The 15,946-nt window shown below is 43.1% G+C and overlaps 1 protein-coding gene across 4 annotated transcripts in view; it reads right to left on the bottom strand.

Annotated features, from left to right (window-relative positions):
- Positions 1 to 15,946, bottom strand: part of LOC140504393 (probable small intestine urate exporter) — a 102,467-nt gene that overhangs the window by 17,693 nt on the left and 68,828 nt on the right. Inside the window, exons 1-2 of one of the 4 annotated variants that reach the window (XM_072609268.1) lie at positions 2,418 to 3,427; positions 354 to 525 (exon numbers count right to left, since the gene is read on the bottom strand). In XM_072609268.1, the coding sequence (XP_072465369.1) occupies positions 354 to 435 (82 nt within the window). In that variant the 5' untranslated portion in view covers positions 436 to 525; positions 2,418 to 3,427. Of the gene's footprint in view, positions 1 to 353; positions 526 to 1,227; positions 2,121 to 2,417; positions 3,428 to 15,946 lie in introns of those variants that run through there. The other 3 variants (XM_072609271.1, XM_072609269.1, XM_072609270.1) reach the window with 3 other exon arrangements.

The following is a 15,946-nucleotide window of genomic DNA, read 5'->3' as shown; positions in this document are numbered from 1 at the left end:
TAATTAGCATGTGTCCTTCTGAAAGTCCAAAAGGCTTCACATTTTCCTTTGCTACAGATGCCTGAGAGGAGTGATGGGTGGAGAGAGCAAGGATCTTAATGTTGGCTATATGGTGGACGTGGAGTCAAGGAGACTCAGAAACTTACTGACTGTTTGTCGCTGGGCTAGTCATTTCATCTCTTTTGGATTCAGTTTCCTCATTGGTTAAAAATGAGGATAATAATACACCTACTTCCCAGGGTTATCTCAAATGAATCAATGGATGTAGAAGTGCTTTGTAAGGCTTGAAGTGCCATCTAAGTGTTAGCTGCCTTACTGCTGTTACTGTTATTATCATGGTGTTACTGATTTACCTTTCCCTTTGGGAAGCTGCTCATTCAGGAGAGGGCAGGCACTTTCTCCAGGAGTCTCTGGGGCTGAGCTGTCATCCTCCATGCTGAGCTGGTCACCTCTTCTCACCTCCTTGGGCACTTTGTCTTTCTGGGGATAGCCTGTCTTCTTGGCATCCACAAGAGAGGGTTACGTCTGGGGCAAGGGAGAAGGTTTCTATCCAAATCGTGTGACTGAGTCAGTGATGGTTTAAACACACACACACACACACACACACACAGACACACACACACACACACACACACACACACACACACACACACACACCCTAAAGTGGTCAACAAAGAGATTACAATTGTTTATTGTTGGTTCTCAAGTCCTTCGAGGTCCCCTATTCCAAGAAGTATAAGGAAGGTGATGTGATTCGTTCAAGACCACTCTGCTAGTTAAAGTCTGAGACAGGATGCCAACTCAGGCCTTCCTGACTCCATCCATGCTTAGGCTTCTAGTATCTCTTGCACCATCTGACTGCCTCTAGAGACAGAAGAATCCTCACAGTACGAACTAGACTCAAAGTCTTTGCAACAAATGAATGAATGAATAAATAAATGTCATTTATTAAGTTTGTAGTACAAGCCAAGCATTGCCAGTTTTACGTGAATGATCAGACTTCAAATATTATGTGTGAAAGAATATCAGAAGGCTAGACCAAATGATTTTTCCAGCTCTAACGTTTTCTGTTCTAAGGTCTTTCCTAAATCTGATATTCTACATATCAGGAATCTATTTGAGTTGTAACATTCTGTCCTCAATTTGGTTAACTAGATGGAAAAGTGGATAGAATGTTGGACCTGGAGTCAGGAAAACTTGAATTCAAATCCAGCTTCAGACACTTACTAGCTGTGTGATCCTGGGCAAGTCCCTTAATCCTGTGTACCTCAGTTCCTCATTTGTAAAATGAGCTGGAGAAGGAAATGGCAAACCACTCCAGTATCTCTGGATCCTGAATATCTCTGAATACCAAGAAAACCCAGATAGATCACAAAGAGCTGCACATGATTCAATAACTACAACAAATGTTCAATTTAATTCCACAAGGATTTCTATTCTAACATTGTATGCTACAGGTTCTGACACTCTATCTTAAGGTTCCTGCAACATCTGACCTTCCATAGTCCCTCTCAGCTCTGACATTCTGCGTTCTAAGGTTCCTCCCAGCTCTGACATTCTGTGTCCTAAGGTTCTTCCCAGCTCTGACATTCTGCGTTCTAAGGTTCCTCCCAGCTCTGACATTTTGTGTTCTAAGGTTCCTCCCAGCTCTGACATTCTGTGTACTAGAGGGCCCTCTCAGCTCTGACATTCTGTGTTCTAAGGTTCTTCCCAGCTCTGACATTCTGCGTTCTAAGGTTCCTCCCAGCTCTGACATTTTGTGTTCTAAGGTTCCTCCCAGCTCTGACATTCTGTGTACTAGAGGGCCCTCTCAGCTCTGACATTCTGCGTTCTAAGGTTCCTCCCAGCTCTGACATTTTGTGTTCTAAGGTTCCTCCCAGCTCTGACATTCTGTGTACTAGAGGGCCCTCTCAGCTCTGACATTCTGTGTTCTAAGGTTCTTCCCAGCTCTGACATTCTGCGTTCTAAGGTTCCTCCCAGCTCTGACATTCTGTGTCCTAAGGTTCTTCTCAGCTCTAACATTTTATGTTCTAACCTTCTCTCCCAGCTCTGACATTCTACAATCTCATCCCTTGAGCTCACTGAACGAACTTGTAAGTATGTGGCATTGCTTCCTTCCCCTTTCCTCTGCCCCCTCCCCCATGCCCTTATTTCTACTATGAACTCCAACCACACTGCTCCCACTTGGTCCCTATAGACTCCCTCCCAGCTCCCTGGTTGAGTTCTGGGCATTCCAGCAGAGCAGCCAGAGGCAGCCTCCCCCCCCTTTCTCATCCTCCTTTTCCTCCTCCTCCTTCTCCTGCTCCTTCTCTCTCTCCTGCTCTGTCTCCATCAGCATCTGGCCAAAGATTCCAGAATAAACAGCCCAGCCCTGGCCAGAGACCAAAAGAAAAGCGATTGGGGATCTTTGTCCTCACCTGACTCTGGACTGCCGGGAGCTGGTCAGCAAGGGTCATGTGAACATACAGCCACGTGACAGCTGATCAGGGTCTGTAACTCCTTCGATGGAGTCACTAGCCTGGCCTGCTTCCAGCTCCCTTCTTCCTTTCCAAGCCTGGTCGGTCGCTTCAGGGGAAAACCCAACACCAAGTTGCTGGGGCTGTACCTGAGGAATAATCAGCATGCTTCAAGACTGCTAGGCTGGTCTTTTGAGGATAGCCATGGTGGGGGCCTGGGCTTGCATCAGAGGAGGACCTTATTTTTTTCTTCCAGATTTATTAATTTGTTTTCAGTTTTCAATATTCACTTCCATAAGTTTTAAATTTTCTCCCCCTCCCTTCCTAAGACAGCATGCAATCTTATACGGGCTCTACAAATACATTCTTATTAAACACATTTTCACATTAGTCATGTTGCTTAGAAGATTTATAATGAATGGGAGAAACCACGAGAAAAACCAAACAAAAGATAAAATAGTCTACTTCATTCTGCGTTTCAACTCCATAGCTTTTTCTCTGGATGTGAACAGCATTTCGTATCATGAATCCTCCGGAAATGTTTTAGGTTCTTGCATTGCTATGAAGGGCTAAGTCTATCAAAATCAATTCTCGCACACTGTGGTTGTTACTGTGTACAATGTTCTCCTGGCTCTGCTCACTTCACTCAGTATCAGTTCATATAGGTCTTTCCAGGTTTCTCTAAAATCTGCATGTTCGTCATTTTTTATAGAACAATACTATTCCATTACATTCACATACCACAACTTGTTCAGTCATTCCCCAATGGATGGGCAACCCCTCGATTCCTTCTTGGCCACCACAAAAAGAGCTGCTATAAATATTTTTGTACATATAGGTGGAGGAAGACCTTATAATAATGCCCTGGCCCGAACTCCTGTGATGGTTTATTGGGTATAGTGGAGAACCTGGGCTCTCCAAGGCTCTGCCCACCAAGCAGAAGCTCTGGCAGCCCTTACCAAGTCAGAAAGGCTCCAAGGATTGATCCAGCCATCAATTGTGTCAATTTCAAGTTTCCATTGGTCCCATCTTCTACAAGAGCCCTATCTCAGTCCCTATTAAAATTGGTGCCAGTGCTCTATTGATTAACTCCAATTTATCTTGTATGTATCTTGGTTGGACATAGCTATTTTCCTTCTCCCTTCTTAGATTATGAACTCCTTGAGGGCAGGGGGTATCTTTTATCTTTTTTTTGTATCCCCGGTATTTAGCACAGTGCCTGGCACATGCTTAAGAATATCAGTTGATTGACTATTCTTTAGAGGCCCAGTGAAGCTCAGTGCAGGCCACTATTTGGGGGCTTCATCAGCTCCTGAAGACTGGCTATAAGACCAAGAAGACACAAGAGGACTGTATCCTTTGCTCAGTCTTGTCTTTTCCATTCTCCATTTTCTTCATTTCCTTTCTCTCACGTCTCGCCTAGACAAACAACCACAACAGCCTCCTAATTGAGTTCTCTGCTTCCAAGCTCTCCCCTCCCCAGTCCATCTTCCACCTAGAAACCCAAGGGATTTTTCATAAAGCTCCTATCTGACCATGTCATTCCCTCCACTCTCCCTCAATACATTCCAGTGGTTCCCTATCACCTCTAGGAACAAATACAAAACCACCTGCTGTTTGGCATTTCAAGTCTGGCCTGAAAATACCTCCCCAAGACTGTGCTCTATTAATCCCTTTCTCGTGCTTTATAGTTTGACCAAATTAGCCTTTTTGATGTTTCTCACGTGTGAAACTCCAAGTCTTTGTACACGTCTTAAATGTGCTCCTACCTCACCTCAGCCTCTCTAGTTTCCTTCAGAACTTAACTCCAGTGATATTTCCTATGTGAGCTTCTTCCTCAGTCATTGGTGCCTCCCCCACCCCCCAAAATTGTCTTCTATTTGTTTTGTATATATTTCTCTACGAGTTGTCTTCCTCTATAGGATGCCCCTTCTTGAGGGCAGGGACCATCTCATCTCTGTCTTTGCATCCCCAGTACGTAGGGGCAGCTAGGGGGTACAGTGGATAGAGCACCAGTGCAGGAGTCAGGAGGACCAGACTTCAAACCTCACCTCAGACACTTGGCACTCACTAGCTGTGTGACCTTGGGCAAGTCACTTAACCCCAACTGCCTCATCCTGGGTCATCTCCAGTCATCCTGATGACTATCTGGTCACTGGATTCAGATGCCTCTGGAGGAGAAGTGAGGCTGGTGACCTGCACAGCCCTCCCTCACTCAAAACAAAGTCAAGGGCAAGTCATGTCATTATTTCTCTGAGGCATTGTTTTCTTTGATAATGAAGGACAAACACACGTCACAGAATACCTGTTTAATAAATAGGATTGATCTTCATTAGTGGGGGACGTCCCCCCAATCCAGTCAAGATAAAATCCTTCCAGACCAAAACCGTTCTAAGGGTACCTGCCTCTATCCTAAGGCACAAAAAGCTAGTGACAGGGCTTAGACAAGGATGCTCCCAAGGGTGATTAGAAAGACATAGCTTGAACCTTTTAAGTGTCTGTGAATGGGAGCAATCAAACTAGGAAAATAGCCCAAGGCTAAAGGACTTTATAGTATTCAAATCTGAGATGCCACAGAGGACCCTAAAGATTCAGCACCCTAACCCCCAACATCCTGACGTGGCCCAATGCCTGTCAGCACCCTGAACACAGGCATACCCCAGGAGGAGGAGGAGGTCAGCACAGGAATACAGGGGACTCAGGTCAAGACAAAGCAGGACCATCATCCCACCCAATGGTAGAGCTGGGGGTAAAACCTGATCCTGGCACAAAGACCAAATTCAGGAAGTAAGATTGGAGAGGTGAATAAACAGAAGACACCAATCATTATGAGGAATTATTACACAGCCAGAAATGCCCTCAAATCCAACCTAGAGGAAGCAAACAGCTCCACAACAACTATAGGCTGAGATTCAGAGGAGAAAAGGGGAAAGACATAAGGGCTACAGCAATGCCTGGAAGAAATGAAGTGAGGAATTGAAAAAAAAGGAAATAAGAGTTCGAGAGGAAAGAACTGGGAGAAGAATAACTTACAACAGAAAATGGTAAACCTTGCCAAGTAACTGATTCTCTGAAAATTAAAACAGCAAGTAAAGACTCCATGAGACAGCAAGAAATATTGAAACAAAATTAAAAGATTGACAAGATAAAAGAAGATCCAAAATATCTGCTGTGAAAAGTGAGTGACCTGAAAAACAGATCAAGGAGAGATCCCATAAGAATTATGGGACTTCCTAGTCTTTGATAGGCAGCTTTGGCCTTATATTGATGGGTTCCAGGGTTTCTCTCTCCTTCCTTCCCTTTATGTGTTATTTTCTTCATTAGAATATAAGCTGCCTGGGAGCAAGGACTGTCAAGCATTGTTTTATTTGTAATCCTAGGATCTAGAACATTACCTAGCACATAGTTAGTGCTTAATAAATGAATTATCTAGTCATATAACCTAAAATCATTACCAAGAAAAGGCCTGGATACTATAATTCAAGAAATCAAAATATCCAGACCTATTGGACAAATCAAATCAACGAATATTTATTAAGCATCTACTATGTGCCAAGCACCATACTAAGCACTGGGAGATTTAAAAAAAAAGAAGGCAAAAAATAATCCCTGACCACAAGGAGCTCACAATCTAATGGGGAAAACAGCACACAAACAACTGTACACAAACAAGACATATACAGGATAAAATGAATACAATCTCAGAAGCAAGGCTCTAGCATCAAGGGGAACTAGGTAGGATACTTCCAGAAGATGGGATTGCAACCAGAGGATCTAGCAGGGCTGGGGAACCTGCAGCCTTGAGGCTACATGTGGCCCTCTAGATCCTCAAGTGTGGCCCTGTGATTGAATCCAAACTTCACAGAACAAATCCCCTTAGTAAAAGGATTTGTTCTGTAAAACTTGGACTCAGTCAAAAGGTTGCACCCAAAGACCTAGAGGGCCACATGTGGCCCCAAGGCCACAGATTCTCCACCTCTGATTTAGACTATACCTAGATTTCCTCTCCTTCTTATTACAAACTCAAGGATCTTTGGAATTGTCCCTCCCCACCAAGATGCCGATCATTTCTACTCCAGCAAACACTTGCTAATTGTTCATGAGTATCAGATCTAGAATAGAATTTCCCCTTTTTGATTCCTCTGACTTTTGAAGCATCAAATTATCACCAAAGCAAGTCAAGAAATTATTAGCTCCTCTGGTCTGGAAGAGAGAGACAAACAGAGAGCTCTAGCAGCTGTCTGGATACCTGAAGTCCCCCATCTCTAATACATCAAGCCTTTGTGCTGGGCTTGTGATTTGTTTTCCAAACGCTTCATCCTTTTCCTCTTTCTGTTCCAGTGGTCTGTAGCATGTAGTCCAAAAAGACTGTAAGTCAGGTATTGGATTCATAGGGGAGGAAGAAGAGTGCCTTGGACATCCACAGATGATAGCAACAGGGATCTAGACAGGAGCAAGCTACAAAACAAGAGCAGTGGCTGATGAGTGATAATGGCAGAGAGAGAGGGAGGTAGGAGCAAAGAGTGTCCCAGCTCCTTCTGTCAGTCCTGGGTGTTCAGAGGCGTGAAAGGGGCAGCCAAGAGGTAGGGTAGCTTCAGGAGAAAACCAGGTTCCAGGGAAAAAGGATGGTAAGATAGAGAGAAAGGATAAAGAAGACTGTGTTAACAATGGAGGAGGGTCCCTTCTTTATAGAGGTGGGGGTCCTATGGTTTAGAATATTCTCTCTCTCTCTGTCTCTGTCTCTCTCTGTGTCTCTGACTCTGTCTCTGTCTGTCTTTGTCTCTCTGTCTCTCTCTTCAGAAGGGATTGCTTATAGGTAGGAGAGGGAGGAGGAATATATTTGGAAATGACGAGGATGTATGAAATTATAACTGCTAGGTGGTGCAGAAGAGAAAAGTGGTAGACATGGAGTTGGTAAGACCTGAGCTCGGATCGGAACCCAGATGCTTAATCACTGCGTGATCTTGGGCTGGTCATTTAATCGCTCTCTGCTTCAGTTTCCTCATCTGCAAAATGAGGGTAATTATAGTGTCTACCTCCTAGGATTGTTGTGAGGATTAAATGGGGCAATATCTATGCTTTGCAAGCCTTCAGTCACTATGGAAGTGCAAGCTATTATTAGCCATGAACATTTTAAATAAAAGAATTAGAAAGGACATTCCAGAAGGCAGAGGAGGATTGGACCTGAGTATGTCTAGAATTGAGATTAACATTGGAGAAGGAGGGGTGAGCACTGCTCTTCCTGCTGATTTCTCCATTGATCCCGGGGAGAGGAAATATGCCCATCCACACGAGCTCATGTAGCAAAGCCCCCAAGGTCATGTTTGTCTCTCAGTCCTGAGAGCTAGTCCTGAAATCCCAAAATTCTATTAAGTAAGCAAAGACACTATCTCAGATAAAGTCAGCAGTTAAGCAGGCATTCTTCAGGACACTGGGAAAAAACAAAAACAAAAATGAAATAATTCCTACCCTCAAGGACCTTACGTTCTGCTGGGGCAGACAATACTTAAATATGTTTCTTTCCTCACAGACTTTCTTGGATACAGATACACTATTCAGCCAGATGAAAAGACTGAGGCAACATAGATCTTTGCCTTCTAATTTCTGAAGGACCATCTTGAGGAAAGGAAAAGCACTTTGTATACTTTTTTCATTAAAAAACAAAACAAAATAATTATTAAATTCTTATTATGTTCCAGGTACCATGGTAAGTGCTGGGGATACAGAAAGAGGCAATCCCTGACCTCAAGGAGCTAACAATCTGATGGGGGAGACCATAGACAAATATATACCAAAGCTAGCTATGTATAAGATAAATGGGAAATAGTTAAAGGAGGAAAGGCACTGGCATTAAGAGGAGTTAGGGAAGGCTTTCTGTAGAAGGTGGGATTTTAATTGGAACTTAAAGGAAGGAGCAAAGTGCCATAGAAGTGTGTTGTTATTGTTATAACCCAGAAGGCAACACTAGGTCTATTGGGTGGGAGTTGTGCTCCCACTAGGTCTATTGGGTGGGAGTTGAGTTAAGCTCAATATAAGAAGAGATTCCTAAAAATGCAGTCTTTTAAAGTAGTGAGTTCCCTAACACTAGAGATGTTTTTAAGTAGCAGCAGAATGAACCACTTGCTAGGGATTGTAGAAGAGATTCCTGGTTAGGAATAGGTCGGCATTCGGGGCAGCTAGGTGGCATAGTGGATAGAGTATTAGCCCTGCAATCAGGAGGACCTGAATTCAAATCTAGTCTCAGACACTTATTATCTGTATGACCCTAGAAAAGTCACTTGACCCCCCCCATTGCCTCAAAAAAAAGGAATAGGCTGGCATGAATGAACCCTAAGGTCCCCTCTAGCTTTGAGAATCTGTAAATCTTCAGACACTTTCCCAGATACACTTCATACCTCAATCACATTCATAAAACACACTTATAGAAACTCCCAGACTCTACTGTGGGTACAGCACCCTCTTTCCACCTTCTCCATTTTCTTCCTTTCTCATTTGCCTCCCTCCCTCCCTCCCTTCCCTTTCTCTACCCCCTCCAGAACAGCCTCTGTTTCCTTCCTCTGTGCAATGACAAGATTGCCTCTGACAATGACTACCTGTCTAACCTCGGTCAAGCGAGGTCAACTCCCTGTTTCTTCACAGGTAAAATAAGGAGTTTGGGTTGGATGACCTCTGACGTCCCTTCTAACTTTGATCTCTGGGTCTATGATTTTTTCCTTCTTCCAGCATCTTTTATAAGGGACCTCAGCTCTGTAATTCCATTTCTTTCTCATTCCCACCTCTCTCCTCTCTAAGGATCCAATCTGGGTGGCAGGGGGAGGATGGCACAGTCAGAAAAAAGGAGAGACTTACCCCCTGCCCAGAGAGCCCAAGAACCGCACAGTAAAGCACTCAGAAGCAAGCCTCAGTAGATGCTTGGTGATGGAGCCTGGGCTCTAAATATCCGGTCACATTCCCCGTAGCCAACAGGGGGCAGCCTCATCATGCTTTTGAACCTGACACCCAGTCAGTTGTCCAGTTGGGATTTCAGGGCTGAAGCAGCCTTGACTGCAAGCTCATTCATTCTACTATGTACGTGGCATTGTGCTCGATTAGGGCAATACCAAGATAAAAATGACATGATCCCCACCCATGAGGAGCTTACGATCCATGAGTAGATAATTAAAATACAAGCTTGGATGTGATGGGGGAAAGGAGAGATCCAGGCAAAGGAGTCTGGGAACATTTGAGACTGGAGAGATTCCAATCAGGAGGGTTGGGGGTGGGGTGGGGTTAGAATCAAGGAAGTTTACATGAAGGAGATTGACCCCTGAGCCTGAGAGACTGAGATGAGGAAAGACATTCCAGGAGTGGGAGAAGTCCTTGGTCACTACATATGCCATTTTGGTTAGGTCCTAATGTGTCTTGTATGAAATAAAGGGAAATAAGTCCATACTGGAAGGTAGGAGCACACTGTGAAGGGCCTTTGATCCCAGGAACCTGGGTTAAAAAAATCAGCTTCACAAGTTCAAAGTGAGGAAAATGTATGTAGCAGCTTGTCTGAAAAAGATCTGAGGTTTTCAGTGGACCACCAGTTCAATAGAAGACAACTGTGATGTGGCAGCCAAGACAGGTAATGTGACCCTGAGTGTTCAAGGTAGGGAAGTGAATGTCCCATTACACTCTGCTTTCCTTGATCAGACCACCTCTGGCATACTGTGTTCAGTTTTGGGCACTACATTCTAGGAAGGACATTGGTATGCTGGAGAGGACAATCAGAGTGACTATATGGCCTTGAGACTGTACTATGAATATTGGTATGAAGACTTGAAAAAAATAGTATGTTTGGCTTGGAGAAGAGAAGGCTGAGGGAGGGGGTGGTATGGGGAAAGGAATATGACAGTATTTGACAATCAATCAAAGGAGATACTTGATCCCAGAGGGCAGAACCAAGGACAACTGGGGGTGGGGAAAAGAAAAATTGGAGAGAAGAAAATTGAGGCTTTATCCAAAAGTAGAGCTGCTTCAAGAGTGGTTGGCTTTCTCTCACTGGTGACCTTCAACCTTAGAAGGTTTATTGTAGAAGGAACTCTCATTTAAGTATGGATTGGAGGAGATGGCCTCTGAGGTCCCTTTAAATTCTAAAATTCTCTGATTCTGTGAAGGAGCTTGTATTTTATTCTACAGGAAATAGGGAGCCATGGACAATTTGTGAGTAAGGCAGTGACATGGGGCAGACCTGTTCCTTAGGAAGATTATTTTTTAAATGTTTAAGAAATTTAAAAAAATAATATTTTATATTTTTTCAATTACTTGTAAAGACAATTTTTAACATTTTTAAAAAATTGAGTTCCAAAATTTTCTCTCTTCCTCCCTCCCTTATTCCCTCCCTAAAACAGTAAACAATTTGATATAGGTTATATATGTGCACTCATGTAAAACATATTTCCATATTAGTCATGTTGTGAAAGATGAAACAGACCAAAAGGAAAAAACAACCCATGGAAAAATAAAGTGAAAATAGTATGCATCAATCTGCATTCAGACTCCATCAGTTCTTTCCATCATGGGTCCTTTAGAATTGTCTTGGATCATTACATTTCTGAGAAGAGATAAGTTATTCGCAGTTGATCATTGTTACAATGTTGCTGTTACTGTTACAATGTTGCTGTTACTGTGTACAGTGTTCTCCCGGTTCTGCTCACTTCATTCAGTTTCAGTTCATATAAGTCTTTCCAAGTTTTTCTGAAATCCACATGTTCATCATTTTTTATAGCACAATGGTGTTTCATTACATTCATGTACCACAACTTGTTCAGCCATTCCCCAATTGATGGGCATCACCTCAATTTCCAATTCTTTGCCACCACAAAAAGAGCTGCTATAAATATTTTTTGTACACGAGGCTCCTTTTCCCTTTTTTGTGATCTCTTTGGGATACAGACTTTGTACTGGCATTGCTGGGTCCAAGGCTATGCACAGTTTGATTGCCCTTTGGGCACAGTCTTAGGAAGATTGTTTTGACAACTTTGTGGGAAACAGAGAGGAGAAAATCTACAGGCACAGAAAATCAGTTAGAAGACCATTGTAGTAGTTCAGGTATATGGTGATGAAAACCTGAACCAAGGCAATGGTTCAAATGGTAGATTTCATCCAATAATGATGAGAGATAAAATTGTAGGGATTCAGCAGCTGATGACAGAGGCAAGAAGCAAAGAGGAGTGGGAGGACTGGGACTGTGAATGATAAGGAAGACAGTGGTGCTCAGCAGAAATGAGAATGGAGGTGGGGAGAATTTGAGGAGAGAGGATGAGTTCTAATTGAGTCATGTTGAGATCAACATGCCCGAAGGACCTTTCAAGTAGAAATGCCCATCTGGAAGCTGAAATTGTGAAAGGTCAGGGCTGGGCAGAACAATTCAGAGTCACCTGAGTAGCAGTGATATTTAAACATGGAAGCTGATGGGATCACTGAGGGAGGGTAGAGAGAAGAAAAAAGGGCCCAGGAACAGCTTCAGGAGATATTGATGATGGTGGTGATGGGGATGGGGATGATGCTACATATACAATGCTTTAAAGTTTGCAAATTAATATTAAATTAAATACTTTATCTCTTTTGATTTTTCTCAACAACCCAGAGAGGTAGGTGCAATTATCTCTTTATTAACATATACCATGGGCCAAGCACTCACTGAATCCTTATAGCAACCCTGCGATGTGGTACTATTATTATCCCCATATTGTTACTGCTCTTGTTATACAGTCCTGTCCAACTCTTCACGACTCTATTTGGCAGAGATACTGGAGTGTTTCCTTCTCCCATTCATTTTACAGATGAGGAAACTGAGGCAAACGGTGAAATGACTTGCCCAGGGTCACACAGCTAGTGTCTGAAGTCTTCCTGACTCCAGGCCCTCCACTTTATCCATCGAGCCATCTCGTTGCCCCAAAAGTGAATACTCCCACCTTCCTATAGTAGTCAGGTAAGCTTTGTCTTCTTTGAAGCCAAACCTATACTCAGAGGCCCTCACTCAAAAAACAAAGTCAAGTGCATGTCATGTCATTATTTCTCTGATGGCAAGGATGAACACACAATACTCAGAGTTACACAAAACTATAGGAGATTGAAAAGGAAGTGTCAGATAAATAGGAAGTGAACCAGGATAGAAAAGTGTCACAGAAAGCAAAGGAGGACAGAATTATCTGCTGAGAAAGGAAGATCAGCAATGTTGCAAAGTCAAAGAGGATATAGATCAAGGAAGAGAAGACTGATTCAACAAATTAGAGATTTTAGGATTTAGGGACATTGGAAGTGTGACCCTGTCATTTTAAGAGAAGGCCACAAAACTGCTATAAATGACTTGACCAAGGTCACACAGGTAATCAATCACAGACAGAGGCAGGATTCAAAGACAGGCTCAAATACATCCAGCACTATTTGTGCTGAAAAGCAACCTTGCCTCCCCAGATCACCCACAACTTTTGAGAGCAGTTCGATAGAGTGATGAGGTCAGAAGCCAGATTGCAAAAGGTCGAAGACTGAGTGGGTGGAAAGGAAGTAGAGGCAGCAAGTGTTGACTTCTTTCTAGGACTTTAGAAGCGATAAGGAGGAGAGATACAAGACTAAGGTCTGAGGAAGTGGGGGGGTCAAGAGAAGGCTTTTTATGGATGGGAAACTAAGCATGTTTGCAAACAGCTGAGAAGATACTAGTTAGATTGAAAATGAGAAAGAAAGCTGAGTATGGTGGCCCAAATCTATAATACCTGCTATTGGGGAGGAGGCAGCTGGAGGGTGGCTTGACCTCAGGAGACCTAAGCTGCGGAGGTGCTAAAACCAAATTGGCGTATGCGCTAAGTCTGGCATCAATACGGTGAGCCCCTAGGACCATAGGGACCCCAGCTACCAATGAGGGGTAAAACAGCCCAAGTGGAAAATAGAGCAGATCAAAGCTCTTATACCTAAGGGCAGGGGATTAGGCCTGTGAGTGGTTATTGCATCTGTAGCCTGGGCAAGATAAGGAGACCTGATCTTAAAAAAGAAAGAAAGAAAAAGAAAATGTAACAGGGGGATGGGGGAAGACAGAAAAATGAGAGTGAAAGAATGATAAAGCTTTCTAAGTAGAATAGAAAAGATGGGATCAATGTCACAAGAAGAGAAGTGTACCTGGACAAGAAAGACTATGGTAGCCTCTGAAACTGGAGTAAAGGAGATGGTGAAGATTTAGAGAGATATGTCAAGGTAGACTAGGAGAAATGAAAGAACTTAGATACACCTTGGAGTCTGGAATAACTGAACTCAAATTTGGCCTTAGCTACTTAAAAAGCTATGTAAATCACATAACCACTGCCTGCTTCAGTTTCCTCATCTGTAAAATGGGGATAATAATAGCACTTACCTTCCAGGGTTGTTGTGAAGATAAAATAAGATAATATTTGAAAAGCAGTTAGCACAGTTCTTGGCACACAGTTGGTGCTAATAAGTGCTTGTTAAATTTTTTTAAAAGATATCCTCCATCATTTTAGTAAAGTAGAAAGTAAGAACATCTGATGAGAGCATTGGAGTGTGGATAGAGCTGGAGCCTTGAAGAGAGAGAACCAAGTCTGGAATCATCCCACAGGGGAGTGGTTTGTTGTTCAGTCATGTGCGACTCTTCATGACACAGTGTGCCATACTGTCATTGGAGTTTTACTGGGGTGGTTTGCCATTTCCTTCTCCAGATCATTTTACAGATTTTACATTTACAGATGAGTAAACATGAGGCAAATAGGGTTAAGTGACTTGCCCAGGGTCACATAATAAGTGTCTGAGGCTGGATTTGAGCTCAAGTCTTGAAGATCCAGAACTCTAACCACTGACCCACCTAGTTGCCTCCTGGGATCATAGAATATTAGGGCTAAAATTGACATAGAACACAGACTATTAGAACATAAAATGTTTGAGTTGGAAGGGACCTTACCACATAGAATGTTAGAAATATAAGGGTCTTTAGAATTCATTTAGTCTAACATCTTTTAAGGATGAAGAAATTGAGACTCCTCCAAAACTAAGGACTATCCTAAGGTCACAAAGTGGATTAGTGGTAGAACATGAACTAGAACCCAGATGACCTGACCCTCAGTCTATGATTACTACATGATTCATCTCAGAGCTTCTCTGAAAATTGCCTTAGTCTCAAGGTTCATCATGGGTTAACATCCATTAAAAAACCACAGCCCATGAACCCCCACCAATGTTTCCTTTACCAGACCATCTAGAGAGTACACAAGTTTAAAGCAAATGACATTGCATTAAATAGTCTACCAAAATAAATTCAGGTTACCACACTTCCCTTCCCTCCTCATTTTCTGGGAGCAAAGATCAGAAGCCATTATGGCAGAATAAAAGGATGATAGAGCCATGTTTCATGTTGCCTTCTTCTCACTTCCTGTCTTCCTTCCTCTGCCTTCTGAGAAAGGAGAAAGAAGAGAGTGGCTGATTTGATTCGAGAACACACAATGTGTCAGGGACAAGAAGGGTCTTGAAGCGACTGAAGTCAGGCAGCTACTTTGACATGCCTGCAGGAGACAACCAGGGCAAATCAGTTCAGCCTAAAGAGGTTCCAGTCCTAAAATAGAGACCACGCCTGGGAACCACAAGAAAAAAAAATATCCAGAATTGCTGAGTCTGAGGCTTGCTGTTAGGAATCCTGTTTGGCTGATGTTATAAAGGAGGCCAGATTCAGGCTGGTCTGATAGTTCAGGTTTGAGATTGAAACAAAACTGAGACACTCAGAGTCCACGATTTCCCCTGATCTTGCCTTGTTCTTCGTCTTTACTGTGATGTCTGTTTCCTCCTTCCCCCTGTTCTTCCTTAGGCCATCAGGGGCAGGTAGGTGGTGCAGTGGAGAGAGCACCAGTGCAGGAGTCAGGAGGTTCAAAACTCACCTCAGACACTTGATACTCACTAGCTGTGTGACCTTGGGCAGGTCACTTAACCCCAATTGCCTCATCCTGGGTCATCTCCAGTTATCCTGATGAATATCTGGTCACTGGATTCAGGAAGAGAAGTAAGGCTGGTGACCTCCCTCACTCAAAACAAAGGCAAGTCATGTCATCATTTCTCTGATGGCATAGTCTTCTTTGGCAACAAAGGACGAACACACACACAGAGCCCTAGGCCATCACCCCTGCACTAGCTATGTTCTCCTCCCTTCCTCATCTTGACATCTTGGTCCACTCTACGTTATCCTTTACTCTTGAATTCTCTGACTCTTTATACTGTTGCCTATGGTACTTTACCAAACCCTAGTTCTGGATTACTCCCACTATTTATCTCCTTTCCTCCTATTAACTCACTACTGAATGGAGCTGGAGGAAATCTCAAATCCACTCCAAATTTATTATCTAATCTAGGTTGGGTCCTAACTGAGAAAGGCAAGTATTCCATTTTTCCATAATCAATTTGCCATTGTGTTCTCTACAGAGGCTATTCCAGGCTTTCCTCCTGGTCTGAGTTTGAGCCTCCCATGGCACACC

The sequence above is a fragment of the Notamacropus eugenii genome, chromosome 5, assembly GCF_028372415.1.
Source record: "Notamacropus eugenii isolate mMacEug1 chromosome 5, mMacEug1.pri_v2, whole genome shotgun sequence".
Classification (NCBI taxonomy): Eukaryota; Metazoa; Chordata; class Mammalia; order Diprotodontia; family Macropodidae; genus Notamacropus; species Notamacropus eugenii.
This window is presented reverse-complemented; position numbering and strand designations above follow the sequence as displayed.